General features: G+C 32.7%; 1 protein-coding gene across 1 annotated transcript; it reads left to right on the top strand.

The window, feature by feature from the left end:
* The first annotated feature begins 5825 nt into the window (after window positions 1-5825).
* LOC118057212 (transcription factor SPEECHLESS) lies at window positions 5826-7986 on the top strand. Its single transcript, XM_035069715.2, has 3 exons — window positions 5826-6266; window positions 6386-6919; window positions 7691-7986. Exons 1-3 carry the CDS (start codon window positions 5829-5831, stop codon window positions 7754-7756), a joined length of 1038 nt encoding a protein of 345 aa, XP_034925606.1. The 5' UTR covers window positions 5826-5828; the 3' UTR covers window positions 7757-7986.
* Window positions 7987-15271: the final 7285 nt, after the last annotated feature.

Below are 15271 nucleotides of genomic sequence, written 5' to 3'. Positions count from 1 at the left end.
AATCCAAAAAAAATAAAAAAGTAAGATTCTTAATAAATAAAATAAATAGTAATTAAAAGAATTAAGATGAAATTGAATATAAAAAAATAAAATAAAAAGCAAAACAAAATTCTTCTTTTTTTTTTTTACAAAAATGAAAATGCTGAATAAACAATAATTAATTAAACTATTCATTGTAAAATACAATTACTATAAGGTTACTCGAACATCAAAGGTTAGATTTTTAACTTTTATAATAATTACACTGTTATCAAAAAAAATTAAAAAATAGTATTACTCCAAACAAATAAAAAACGACAAATTAACCTCGAAACCCTAATGCAAGCCCATTTAATTTTGCAGCGAAGAGGAAATCCACTGATATAATCAAAGGTGGTCCAAAAAATATCCACAGTAGTTAACATGGGTCGCCATTCATTTGCTTCAAGCTTTTGATCAGTACGTTAAATGATGGCTAATTAAACTAGCTTGCATCTCCTTTTGGGATAAGATTCCTGTTGAAGGATCATATAAGGTCAATGATGTACAGAGCAGTCCCCTGGTTTCATACATAACAACGGCATCCTAAAAGAATCTCTCTGACACCGGAAAACTTGAACCTGGGGTTTTATACTGTTCATAAAAAAGCTCCAGCAGCAGAATAACTACGTAACAGCGAGAATTTACACAGTTACATAATTTTCACGGCTGTTATAGCTTCTGGTTCAGCCAACGAAAATCCCGTCTGCACTAGATCTCCATCTGTAGACTAGAGACTAGAGACTAGAGAGAGAGAGAGAGAGAGAGAGAAGGGTTTTGGTTGTTGAGGATGGTAAATGTTGGAAATTGATGGGTTAGAGAAAATGTTTGTATCTACTCGGAAGAAATATTAATTGATTGTGATGACACAAGTTCATGAATGATAAGGACATGTTCATCGCAATCCCATACTGAATTTGCATTTACTCCTCCCCTACAATCTCTGCCATGTCGTATGTGACCCCTCAATCTCAGAGAAACATCTTTTTTTTTTTTCTTTTTCTTGTCTATGATCTTCGGATCAGTTTTTATACATTAAAATCTAATTTAATTAATACTTAACATAAAATTAATTTTTACGGATAGAATATTCTCTGTTAACAATTAAGCTATGTGTTTTTATCTATATATAAATCATGTATAGGTTTATGATGGAAACCTATCCTCGGCAAATTTCCTGTTAAAGATATCAACTTTAATCTGTAAAATTATTTATTAATAGAAATATTGATATAATATTTGTTTTTTATAATTTTACAATTTTATTACCAATGAATCAATGACAAAATATATGTAGGAATTGTGTATCACCGATGCAATCATCAACAAAATAATTATATTGATGTATCTATCGGTTTATATCAAAATATTTCACAGCTCCATGTAATTATTTTTTTAATAAATGTAAAATTTCACAATCGAATCTTCCAAGAGTATTATACATAAAAAACGATAAAAAAACTATATAATATATTTTGGATATAGAGCAAGAAAATCATATCATCATAGCAGGCACGGAGATGCCGTGTCTGCGCATTGAAAGCTAGGTCTCCATCTTTGTAATATATCAAATATTTTGAGCAGACAAGTTGCTGACTTTTGTTCAGCACTCGTCTTCATCATCATCTTCTCCTATCATTTATTTCTTCTTCTTATTTCTTTTAACAAGTTCATCCTTATGTTCACTTTGTCGTGTTTAGAAAATGTTGTTGTTAATATTAAAGCTAGAGCCAACCAAACATGTTTTTTTTTTTTTGGTAGAATTCATTGAAACAATCGTTTGAATTTTGTAATTTCCATTGCCTCCATATCATGCCAGTCAAGCTATTTACAATTTTTCTTTTCTTTTTCCTGAGCAATGATAATTTTACTAAAACTAATTTCCCCCAATCACTACTCTAAAAATTCAAACTAGTTGCACCATAAATAGATTATTATTATTATTAACATTATTAAAAGACATTTACATTTCACAGTAGCAAATGATGAGGTAAGATTTTTTTTTTTAATTTCAAGTTTTTTTTTTTTATCATCATCCAACAGGTTTACTGGGTATGAAATTTTATAATTTGTTTTGTTTTTTATTTATAATTTTATCCATATCTCATGACAAAGATTGCGAGTTCTGTAGGTTAGTCGTGTTGACTTGAGAATTATTTTTTTCATTTTTTAAATTAATTTTTTTTTCGACATAATTCTTCAACATTGGATTGATTGAGAATTGAGCTTTATATTTTATTTATTTATACGAGATTATCATAGTTTTATGACCTAAGTCGTAAGTTTTGCAAGTTATTCATGTTGACTCAATTTTATTTTTCCCTTTTTAATTGAATATATATTCAAATTTATCTTTCAAAATCAAGTTGATTAAAAATTAAAATTTATAATTTTTTTTTCGATTTGCTTTTTATGAAGTTATTCTAGTTTTCTAACTCGGGTTTAGCAAATTAATCTATGTTGACTCAAGTCTTTTATTATTGTTTTTTTTTTTTCCAGTTTAATCCTTCAATTTTGGGTTAATTAGAAATTAGGTTTTCGTAATTATTTTTTTACTTGCTTTCTATGGGTTATAACAACCTTTATGACTTGAGTTGCAGGTTAAGCAGGTTGACACATGGTTTTTTTTTATTTTTTATCTATTTGTTTTTTATTTTATCATTTAATATTGGATTGATTGAAAATCAGATTTTATAATTTATTTAGATTTACATTCTATGAGTTTATCCTAGTCTCATGACTTGGGACCATAGTTTTATCGGTTGACTTGAGTGATTTTTTGTGTCATTTTTTTTAATTGATTTTTTTTAAATATTATCCTTTAACTTTGAATTGATTGAAGAATTGAGATTCATTAATTTATTTCTATTTGCTTTCTATGGAGTTATCTTGCTCTCATGACTTAGGTTTGGTAGGTCAACTCGGGTTGATTCAACTTATTTTTTTAATTGAATTTTATTTTCAATTTTATCATTTCAATATTGAGTTGATTGAGAATTTTGTTTAATATTTTTTTTATTTTTTTTATAGGGTTATTAGGATCTCATTCTCATGACCCGTGTAAGCGAATTTGATAGGTTAACTCAAGTTGATGAGTCAATTTAACATATTATCGTTTTAATATTAAAAAAAAAAGTATGTCGTCTATAATTTTTTTTTAATCAAATTATATTTTTATTAATTGCCTTCATTGTCTTTAAACTTATCAAGCTAACTAGGTTATATTAGGTGAATCTCCTCTTAGTTTTATTTTTTTTTCCTGCTAAAAAACATATTAATAAAATCTATTTACTTTTTTTACGTGAAATTTTTATTTATCTAGCGCAATAAATTATTTAGCTGTTTTCTAAACAATGAATCAGTAGTCTAGTTATCAACACTACGGCTTTGGAAGTTTTTATGTTTATTTATCTTTTTGATACAGAGTCTTTGAAAGTTGGAATGTCAAGATTTAAAATCACCTCCACTCGAAATATTAGGGAAAAAAGGAAATTCATTCTTCAGTTAATTATATGTTAGTACCTATATGTGGGTTGTGAATTAAATAATCGGGCTTTTGCAGTGTTTTTCCAAAATCTGTTGATGATATGTGCTTCCAATGGTCTTCTATGGTTCAAAATCTCTCATGGCAACTTCTTTTCTCATGCGTTGTTTGGAATCTTTTTCATCGAAATGATGTTATTTTTAATGAAACCTTCAAATCTGTTTCTCCATGGTGCGCCAAAGTATTGCTTTATGGCTGAGGCTTGACTCCAACTCTTTCGAGCATCTGTTCTTTTTTTGTTGCTATCCCTGTTTCATGTCTGATGTAAGTTAGGCTACTATCTTTGTAGCTTTTTCCTTTCAATAAAATTTCGACTATTAACAAAAAAAAATTTCACGCATTTTTCCAAAATACTCTGTTTTTGCTTTTTGAGAAATAGATTAAAAAGAAAAGAGAAGTAGATAAGATTTGAAATTTTGATGAGAAGATCAAAAGGCATTTTTAGGACAAAAAAAAACTTCTGAACTGAGGATGCATATATGGTTAATGATTATCAAGGAATTATATATTTAACTATTTTTGATACTATAATGATTAATTATTAATTGGTTAATGACAAACCACAGTAACGACTAATTGAGTTATAATCAACTAGTTCATAATTAATTAACATGACAATTTGTATTTTTTTTTTTGAAAAAAAATAAATTTAATCCAAAGAAAGTGAATGCATGGTGTTTGCTTGCAGTCTGAAAAAAGTATGAAACTTGCAACTTCATAATACATACGAAAGTAAAGCTATAGATTGCTTTCTCTGCTACAGTAAATGAGAGATTTTCTGGAAATTCCCTCAACTGTTTGTAAAATAAAAGCGAATAAATAGGGTTTGTAAGGCACTCTTTTTTTGGATATATATATATATATATATATATATATATATATATATAAAGCCACGGCATTCATGGTTCCTGAGAGAAGAAGTTACTCCCCTCTTTTAAGAGAGCTTTCACTGCCTTCTTTGACCCCTGCATTTTAAGGAAATTCGTCTTAACAGTTTGTCCTTTCAAGATAACACGTAACTGCACAAATTATGAATCATCTCTGTGCAAATAAAATAAGACAAAGTGAAGAAATTAATGAAACTTAATTGGGGCATGCAGCCTATAAGAGGCTTGTAAGTCTCCTGACATGCATGCATCCTCGTTTCTTCTTCCTCGAAAGATATGGGATTTGAGCCCTTCAAGACCAGAAAGAAGAAGAAGAAGAAGAAGAAGGTATCCATTACAATGTCTAAGCATGTCTCCATTATGCAGAACAATTGAATTTATAAATTTCGTCAAATAAAAACAATCTAATATTTATATTGCAATATATTGTTTTTTTTTTATTAGTTATACTATTATGCAGCCTTCAAAAATATATATGAAACACAATCTTATCTTGTTTTATCAAGTTTAATCTTGTTTTAGTATTTAATTGTAGTCATAAGATGTAAAAAGGTGTAAATAATGAAGATAGACATAACATGCTCTTCATTACCAAATGATATAAATTCTTTTTAAAACTATTTTGAAGACAAATTTATTTATATTTATATTTATATCCGTTAAATTAAATAGATTTCTACTATTTCCAAAATCATTAACTAAACACACACTTTAAAACCATCTCCGTACCAAGTACACTTTTAATTTCCTTTCGAGGTGACATCATGCTTGTCCTTCTCCTTGGATGCAATGGACATCATTTTTCAAATCTCATGACATAATATATAATCAGCTTCAACAATGACCACGAAGCTTTAATTAAAAAAAAAAAAAATTTCAATACAATCTCAACAGCTTTTCATTGACATTCTCATCTTATTTAACCCCTCTTCCCCCATCGCTCTCGCTCGCTCTCTCCCTCTCCCTCTCCCTCTCCCTCTCTCTAAGGGCACCTCGTCTTCTTTTCTGAGTTTTCAGTCCTTTGGCTTTGCATGCGTTTTCTTGGGATTCTGTGCTCAGTTTCTGCCCTGCAGCTCCTTGAATCCCAGGTAGATCGATCCCCAGAAACAGACGGCAAAGATCAACGTAACTTTCATATAAGAAACTTAAAAAGATAGCAATGATGGTGATAGTTTAGTACCTTTCACATCACCTCTTATATTTACTCCTTTTGGCATCCTTTTCTTGATCTTGACAATCTTATAAAATACAAATACTATACTACTTCATGACTCTCTTCTTTCCCCTTTAGCCCTTCATTTTTTCCCATCACTTTCCCTGGAAAATCCAAGAAAAAGGAAACTCTTTTCAAGAAAGGAAAAGCCAAACGTTCGTTCAAAATGAGTGAGAGTTTGTCTGATTTTCTCGAAGAAGTACAACCTGAATTTGGCGACACTGCCTTTGATGGAGACGATCTGTTTGCTATTTTTGAGAGTTTAGACAGTGTAACTGATTTTCCGCCAGTGATTCCATTAGATGAAGTTGTTGCTAGCTCAAAAGAAAGCGAAGAAACGAGGCGGTTAGTCTCACAAAAGTCTTCATCTTCTAGTGCTCGGCAAGATTTTGATGAGACCAATAATGAGCTTGAAACTTCACCAAAAAGTAAGAGACAAAAGATTGCAGCTTCAGCAGCAGCCATAGCTTCTTCAGACCAGGAAGTGAACCCAGATGGGCAGCAACGTATATCTCATATTACAGTGGAACGGAACCGGCGAAAGCAAATGAATGAGCACTTGTCCGTGTTAAGGTCCCTCATGCCTTGCTTCTATGTCAAAAGAGTAAGTTTTTCACTTGTAGTATTGTTCTTCTCTTTCGATGTTCTGCTTCATCTTCCTTGACTCCTAGTGTTTTTTTTTTTTCCTGTCTTAATTCTATCTTCTTGTTCTACTATGTTTAGGGAGACCAAGCATCAATAATTGGAGGAGTTGTTGATTACATCAATGAGTTGCAACAAGTTCTACATTCTCTTGAAGCCAAGAAGCAAAGGAAAGTTTATAGTGAAGTTCTTAGCCCTAGGATCGTTTCAAGTCCAAGACCTCCACTTAGCCCTAGAAAACCACCACTAAGTCCTAGACTTAATTTGCCCAATAGCCCAAGAACGCCACAACCATGTAGCCCTTACAAGCCAAGATTGCAACAAGGTTACATTTCTCCTACCATGGCCAACTCACTCGAACCATCTCCAACTTCTTCGTCCTCCTCCTCCATTAATGACAACATTAACGAGCTCATCGCGAATTCTAAGTCAGCAATTGCTGATGTTGAGGTTAAGTTCTCTGGTCCAAATGTTCTATTGAAGACTGTATCTCCTCGGATTCCTGGTCAAGCTGTGAAAATAGTCTCTGCCCTTGAAGACCTTGCCCTCGAGATTCTACATGTGAGCATTAGCACAATAGATCATGAAACTATGCTTAATTCCTTCACAATCAAGGTAAAAGACGTCACCTCCTCCAAATTTAATTTCTTGCACCATTTTAATTATCATTTGATATATAAGTTCAAATTAATAATGGAGAGAAAAAAAGAAAAAAAGGAATTTATGCTCCAAGTAAGCCTCTTAAATTATATGTACGAAGACAGACATACCAATTCCTCTCATCAAGTTTCGTTCTCTCTCCCCCTCTCTCTGTCTTTGTTAGCGGAAGAAGTGGGAAAATATTTGTGAGCAGAAGTACATAGAATGTCATGACCTGTGAAGTGATTATTTATGTTTTTTTTTTCGAAGAAATTATTATCTCATGTCCATGAATGGAAAGCTAATTTTATTTTCTTCTTTTTAACAGTTCAATTTTCTTGGAAGAAAAAACAATTAAACAGTATTACGAATCAGCCACGCCTCAAAATGGTAGAATTGATGAATTGAAAAGGACATGACAATTCACTAAATAAATGTGGGATTTATTGTCGTAAAAATAGTAAATATATAATTGCCATAGTTGTATAGTAGTAATTTCATGTCTATTCGTGAGAAAGAACCTCATTGTACCATACACTTGTACTGACTTTGAAGTTAATTATTGCATGTCTCTTGGAACCCACAGCATTAAAACTAGGGTATCTTTGCAGCTGCTAGCCATTTGTCTTCACTGAGTTTGAGTCCTCTAAGAATTTTGTTTATGTCTCCTTGTGCTAAATTAAATTTATTTAGAGCAGCAGTGATTCATTGAAGCTAATGATTGCAAGTTACTGCTTTTCTTGACAGATTGGAATCGAATGCCAGCTTAGTGCCGATGATCTTGCTCAACAAATCCAGCAAACATTCTGCTAGCTAGCTAGCGTCGATCCCCCCAGCCCCGTCGTCTCCTTCCTTGGAAGGGCAGCCATGAAGAAGCTGAGGAGGGCATTTAGCAGCATTCCTGCATAATTAACTAATGTAATTGTAGAGAGGAGACATGACTGGTTGTAGCTGGCTAGCTAGGATATGACCTTTGTATTGCTCGAGTGTTGTCAATTTCTCAAACTTAATTTATTTCATCGTTCGATCGAATTCAATTTCCATTTCATGGTCAAATCAAATTTCTTGTCTTTCTAGTAGTGTCTACTCACTAGTGTCTGCCTATCTCCTCTTGCCCCTTGTGCTTTCATAGTTATGATTGGTAGAGATGAAGAATTTTAGTACTCTAATGGTTGGATTTTCTCGAAACAAAAATCCAATCGTCAACATATATAGATTAATTCCTCATATGGATAAGATGATGTACGTAAATTTTTATAATCAGAATATATATATGTATATATATTTGAGTTCAAGCATTATATCAGCGAAAATGGGAAATTTTCCAGTTTTCTATAAAAGTTTTAGAAGAAAGAAAACTATAGAAGATGAATTTGTTTTTTCTTAAAGCACGAGTTTTCTATTTATTCAACATCGATACTATAATACATGAGATCATAAAAAAAACTGTTTTTTTCAAATTCTGTTATAAGAAAATAAAACTAAGTCTTTTTTTGTTCATTTAATTTTTTATTTTCATCATTTTATTATTTTAAATGCAAGTTAAACAGACTTTTTTTTCATGTTAGAAAAATTGTATCCAACAAGAATCATTAATTTTATTTTGAGATTATTATTATTATTATAAGATATATAAAGGAAGTTACAAAGTTAATTATGAAGTAAACACTACCTTCGTTTCTCCCCAGCACGGAATTTCTATGCTACTATTTTAGAAGTTCCAAGTACAATTTGAATTATTTTCCTCCTCTTGGTGAGGGAACAATATCCATTAGTTATAACGAGTCCTTTGCAATATTGAGATTTCAATTTTCAAATTAGAATTCAATTCTTTCATATCTTGAAAAAGGTGAGAAATTTAAACCTGAGAGATGATAATCTAATTTGGCCATGTTTGTTTTTGTATTTCAAAAATATTTTTTAAAAAAATTGAATTTTATTATTATTATTATTATTATTTACTTCAAATTAAACATTCATTGCATAGCCCTAGAAGAAGTAAGATCCTCTTCCTTTCTCTCACCAAAACATTTCAGCTTAAACCTCAATTTGTGCAAACCTTTTTAATTATTTTTTCCTAGTTTTCATTTATATGGATGATGTTTTTATCATTGTTTTGTTTATTTTGTACTGTTAGAACTTGATTTTTTTCAGATCTAATTTGTAAATATGACTATTTTTTGAATGAAAGTCTTATGTTTTGGGTTTTTTAAATAAAGATTTTGAGATTTTATTTGTTATTGAGAGGGATTGACATTTATTAATAGTGTTAGGAAACTAAAATCTTCCATTATTGAGAGGGATTGCTCTTTTAGAAGAGTACTTAATTAAGAATTTATATGGGTTACTTATCAAGAATATAAGTTTTAAGGAATAAAAATAAATAAATAATTTCTTGAAAGTTAACCTTTCAAACACAAATATATTTAATTAAATTAAACATAATGCAACTTTCTAACGCAATCGTTATAGATACGTGCACACATACATACTCACCCACCATATAACATCAACGTAGATGACCAAATTCTTCAAAATCTTCTTGAAAAAAAAAAGAGAGAAAAGATTAATGCTTGATATACTCTTTCTTTTGTATATGAAATGTCCGTTCAATATTTTTTATTTTAATATCAATCATTTACTTTGTATTTTTATCATTGTTTTTTATCCTCGCATCAGTTAATTTCATTAAAGCTGTGGGAAATTTACACATCTCATGTGCTCACAATACATTTTTTTTTTTGCTAATGTATATTTTGGTTCTTAGATTTTTTTTAAAAAATCTTATTTTGGTCACTATATTATTTCATCTTACAAATAAGTTCTTCATTGAATTTTTTTTGTTATCATATTTTATAGTCATATACAATTTAGTTCCAAAACAATTTTATTTCTTAAAAAAAAAAGTTCCTACATGCGGTAATCATAAAGTTAGGCAAATTTAGTCAAATAATTAAAAATGAATTGATGAATAAGGTAAGATTTAAGTGAATTTAAATAGGTATACCATTTTTTTTTTTTAAATATCTCCTATGATATCACATCTATTGTTATAATTTTTTTTCCTTTTTAATTCATTTTCTTGATTTAAATCTAAAACAATTATCATAATAGGTATATGATATGATAATTTTTCCTTACCTTTTTTTTTTCTTAATATAATAGTCATACTATTTAAATTCACTCAACTCTTACCTTACCCATCAACCTATTAATTTTTTTTTTTACTAAGTTTATATTTGATATGCAGGGACTTAAATTTTTTTAAAAAAAATCATTCAAGGACTAAATTGTATATGACTGTAAATTATGATGACCAAAAAATCTTAACTAAGAAATGATTTGCAAGACCAAAATAAGATTTTCAAAAAAATCTAAAGACCAAAATGTACATTAGCAAAAAAAAAAAAAAAAAAACGTTGTGGACATGAGACACTCGTTAATGACACTGTGTGATTGGAGGATGTGAAAATGACAAAAATTATAAAGTTGGTATTTTAGATAATAGATAATAAATGGATCTTTCAAGACAAAATAAAATAAAAATACATGGATATTTAGCCCTGAAATTAGATGTGTCCTTCGAAGTTAAGAAGTGGCGTGTTTGAGAGATGGAAACATGAATGGACCACTAGCCAAAACTTAGCGGGCAATTCTAAAATTTATTTGCTTTGGAAGTATTGTGAAAGATATGAACAGAAAGTACCTTTTTCTTTTAATCATTTGAGAAAAATAGGTATTTATTAGATTTATATTTAATATTTATGGGAACACATCCTTTTGCTATATATAGTTTCAATTCTCAACTCATCCCAAACTTATATATTGACAAAAAAATTAGCTTAAGAGCTTGGATCGCATCAAATATGTAGGGTATTGGTCCCCTATAATCTTCGATAGAGATAGCTGCAGGGAAGCTAGCCAGAAACTGCATGAATGTCTTAAAGGGTCATGGACCACAGGAAATGGCTCGCTTGCATTTGGAATTGAATATGAAGGAGAGAATTTATTGTTCTTGTTCATATTTGTTTGAAAGAACTGTACACGGTGGTGCTGTCATCGGAGTGTAACCGGACCACCTTGGTGGCTGTAACTAGGCATCATTGAGGCTCCCCAAGCTGCAAGCTTGGGGCCTGGTCAGGCCTTGCACAAACTCTCTTTAATGGCCAGTCCAGTGGGATAAAGAAAAGGCTAGTTGGACCCAAGTTCGTTTTGTCCTGTAAGCCGGGGGGGTTTAACTCCCAGAAAAAAAGGAAAATGATGGGGTTTTGAATTTAATAGTAAATTATAACGTAGCTGTTATACTTTAACAAAACTAAATGATGAATTAATCCTCATAGTATTGGAAACTATATATTTAGTCCCTATGTTGCTCAATCTGTTTATAGCTTAGTCCCTATATCGATTCCATGTTCTTTTTCAAGTTAACTTTTTCTTATATAGAAATATAGCAGGGGAAAGAGAAGAAGATATATAAGATGGGAAATTTGACTAGGAAAAGGGTGTTTTTTTAAACTAAAAACAACCAAGTTAAATATAGTCAATGCTGGCCTCCTCATGAGTAATATATATTTAGTACAGGGAGTAATTTATTAGTTTTATGAAACTGAAGCGATTAATTTATAATTAACTATAAATTTAATTTGTGAATAAATTGTATATAAGGTACCATATAAAATAACAAAAAATAGATTAGTTATGGATTCTTATAGTTAAATACTATAGAATAAAGGCCAAGTTATTTAGACCGCAGAGAATTAAAATCTTGAAACTACAGTCTTAAACTACCGAAAAAATATACCGAGTGCAGTATACAGATGATTCAATTTAAATTATAACCAAAGGATGCACTTGCACACCCTTAATAATGGTTGCAGATACTTAAGAAGTTAATTACGCAATTTAAACAAAATTAAGTTTTACAATATATATAGTTACAAGAATCCTTCGGAAATTAATACCAATAAGATAAGACTTGGATTTGTACTGCAGATCAACTCAATAACCTATCAATTTCTAGTCTGGCTCGACGAGTCATGGGGTGTTTAGTCGACTCGGAGCCTACCTTGATTCAGATTATAATGAAAAAACTCAATCTCTTTTTTAATCAAAATAACAGCAATCTCAAGGGGTTTTCTAAAAAGAATTTCAAAGTTTGGCTTAATCCGTGGATGTTGAAGGGAGAAAACACAGAATTATTTTTAGGCCTGACAATGGATGTTGAAGGGAGCTGGATATGTTTGTTGATCGTGAGAGTCCAAGTCTTCAGCTGTGACTCTAAGCTCTCTGCGAAAGTTCAAGAGAGTAGCTCTTGTGAACGTGGATTATGTTCTTCGTGGGGTTGAAGTTCTACGTGTTACATATTCTTGATTTTCTTGGGGTCGTGAAAGGGGAAGCTGCAAATGAGAGGCCTGAGTGCAAGTGTGCCTTCCGCTGCCGGATCTTTATCGGATCTTTGCACTTGCTTTGTGGCTAAACAGCCACGGACATTCCGACGAGTGCATCGATCTATAATATCCTTTTGTTATGAGAAAATACAAAGCGTTTGAGTGTTGCGAGCTATTAGAAATTAAAGAAAGAAGCCTAGGGGCCACAGTTAGGAATTTCCAATTAACATAGGGTTCCCCTCAACTATTTCGAAGAAGAAAAACGAAAAACTACTTTAAAGCTTTATTACAAGTCATCATAGAAGGTACTCTCTGGTTATGACCTGAAAAAGGAAAGGGAAAAGGGGTTTTTTTGCCCCATTGCTAGGACATGGTCACAGATATGTACGAGAAAGGGACTTGCTATGTTTTGCAAGTGAATCTAGGTAGAGAATGTCATTTAATTAGCACTATTTCTATATTAAAAAAGAAGAAGAAGAAGAAGAAAAGGGTAACCACTTTAGATCAATTACATAATTCTCCATAGGATAAAGGATGCCGCCTTTGATATTTGGTTCTTAGTATATCTTTATGCCCATGCCTTTTTATGCTAGTTCGAACCAGTAAATATGAGTTATTAAGTCTGATTGAAGCGGATTTATAGTTGAATTGAGAAGATATTGATTCGATAAAACTCGTTTGATTTGGTTAGGTTTTTAATGATCTAGTTAACTCGATTCAACCTGATTGGATCAATAGCTAAGGGGAAAAACAAACAAAACTTCGTTGTAACAATAAAGACGATTAATCTAGGTTGACTCAATAATTTATGAATTGACCTAATAACCCATGTTATTTTTCAAAATTAGTCCCAGGATCATGTTTGACATCTATTCATGTGTACTTCTTGATTACGTGGTCAAACAACTTTTAACGAAGTAGATAACAACCTGAAAAGTAAAAAATCAAGTTTGATAGAACCTTGACCTAGAGGTAACCTGATGTAGGGAATTCCGACCAGTGATGTACTGATATTTGCTCATAGGAGGCTAAGCACACTGACACAATATTTAACGTGGTTCGGCAAATCACCTACATTCACGGGAGAGATCGATATAATTAGAGATAGAGAAAGAATACAACACATGGAGGAGGATCACATCCACTCAATTAGGTGCCTCTGCAACATCTCATTTTTCCATCATTGTATGCATTGGAAAGGTCCTCGCTTGTTGCCTTTATCAAGAGCACAAGAGACTTCATGTTGTACACAGTCTCTGCTCTGAGCTTCATCTGGGAACTCTTCTTCTCCTTGCACTATTGTCTCATAACAGTACCTCGTTGGATCCTCCGGGTACTCCTGCACAATCTCCGTGTGCTCTCGTGCAATTCCGGTTCTCCAGATTTCTCCCTATTCTTTGCTTTTATGTTTGACAGCAGCTCATCCTGTCACAACATTTATCCAAGTCAAAATAGGGTGCCAATCTTTATCTCCTTGTGTATTTCTCTTCCATTATAAGGGTCTTCATCAATTCTCCCCTCGAGAAATCACAGTCACTGAATCTAACTTCTTTGGAGAAATCACCACTCCATCAGATCCTTGATCATACGGAACCCAATTGTTCCCTTTGTGCCGTCATCCTGCTAGTCTTCAACCGTTTCATTACAAACTGCTATATATACGAAAATAGTACCGTATGGATAATCTTTCCACTAAGCAAGTTCCCAGGAAATATTGGAGGGGTCACACTGGTCCCGCTTAAAACCTAATCTCCTAGACAGAACTTCTTAGGCCATATCTATCCATCGTACTGTCTCTCTGTATATACAACCATTTGCTAGCTTTGTTGCGGCTTTCCTTTACAAGTGATCTGGAATATACAGGTTTAATACATGATTTCTCAACATCTAGCGAGACTACTAGTGTTTAGATTCGTCAAGATTGGTCTTCGTCAATTTTCACTCTCCACCTCTAATTGTCCACATAACCGGGTGTCCAGAGTATCCCAATTTTTCCTTCCATCAAGACATTACATTTTCCCATTTAACAGTTTAGCACGTGTATGCATCTTGCAGCTCTTCCAAGCTTACCATTTTGAGAGCGTCTGTGGCCAAGTTTACAGGTACTCGACCAACCTTTCAATCACCAGAGTCACCAAAGCACACCTTTGCTTACACCAAAGGATCACTTCAACCAGATGGTCTCATACATCACATCTGAAGAGTGTTCACGCTTGTCTCTGGGACACAACATTCCCCTTCGAGCGTATTAACCATGCTCGGTCCGGAATGATTTATCAAGCCTCACACCAAGGCTTACAACACCCCCTCAAACGGAAATTTCAATTTCTAAGTGCGATAGTCATTATCCGAGTATCTCAATATGATCACGAGCTCACCACTCTTTCAAGAGTCTACTCATCCAGGAGTTGCGCCTGCCCTCTGTTCCACCCTAGGAACCACGCCTTACTTCTCCATGAGTCTCCCGCTCTTAGTCTCAAGAGTCCAGGTAACTCTCCACCTTTACCTATGGGGGCAGCCCATTAAAGGTTGATCCACATATGTCTTGATACTGTGAGTATTACAATGCCTTCACCAAGCTCACCACCTTGACAAGAGTCAACTTGTTCCAGGAACCTGTGCATGCCCTTAGCTCCTTTATAGCAGTCGCGTCTTAATGCTCCACAAGTCATCCACTTATTGTCCAAGGCAAATGTCTTCTAGCTCATTGATCTTTAGCATGGGGGCAATATCCATGAAAGTCAATCATGCATTTGTCTTCATACTCATCATAGCCTCTTCATTGGCTATACACTTGTCCACTTATATCCAGCCATCATATTGGCTCTGGGGCTGGGCTCTTTTCATGGCCCTCACACCTTCTCCTGAGGTGTCTCCGCTCGTCGTCATGCGGCGGTATGAATCTGAGCTAATATTGTAGCCCTCACACCTTCCATCCGAG

This window comes from Populus alba, chromosome 15 (genome assembly GCF_005239225.2).
Source record: "Populus alba chromosome 15, ASM523922v2, whole genome shotgun sequence".
Classification (NCBI taxonomy): Eukaryota; Viridiplantae; Streptophyta; class Magnoliopsida; order Malpighiales; family Salicaceae; genus Populus; species Populus alba.
This window is presented reverse-complemented; position numbering and strand designations above follow the sequence as displayed.

Coding starts and splice junctions, on each gene's coding strand:
- LOC118057212 (XM_035069715.2), top strand. CDS start 5,829: ATGAGTGAGAGTTTGTCTGATTTTCTCGAAGAAGTACAACCTGAATTT. Junction 6,267..6,385: donor CTTGCTTCTATGTCAAAAGA/GTAAGTTTTTCA, acceptor TACTATGTTTAG/GGAGACCAAGCATCAATAAT. Junction 6,920..7,690: donor TTAATTCCTTCACAATCAAG/GTAAAAGACGTC, acceptor TTTTCTTGACAG/ATTGGAATCGAATGCCAGCT.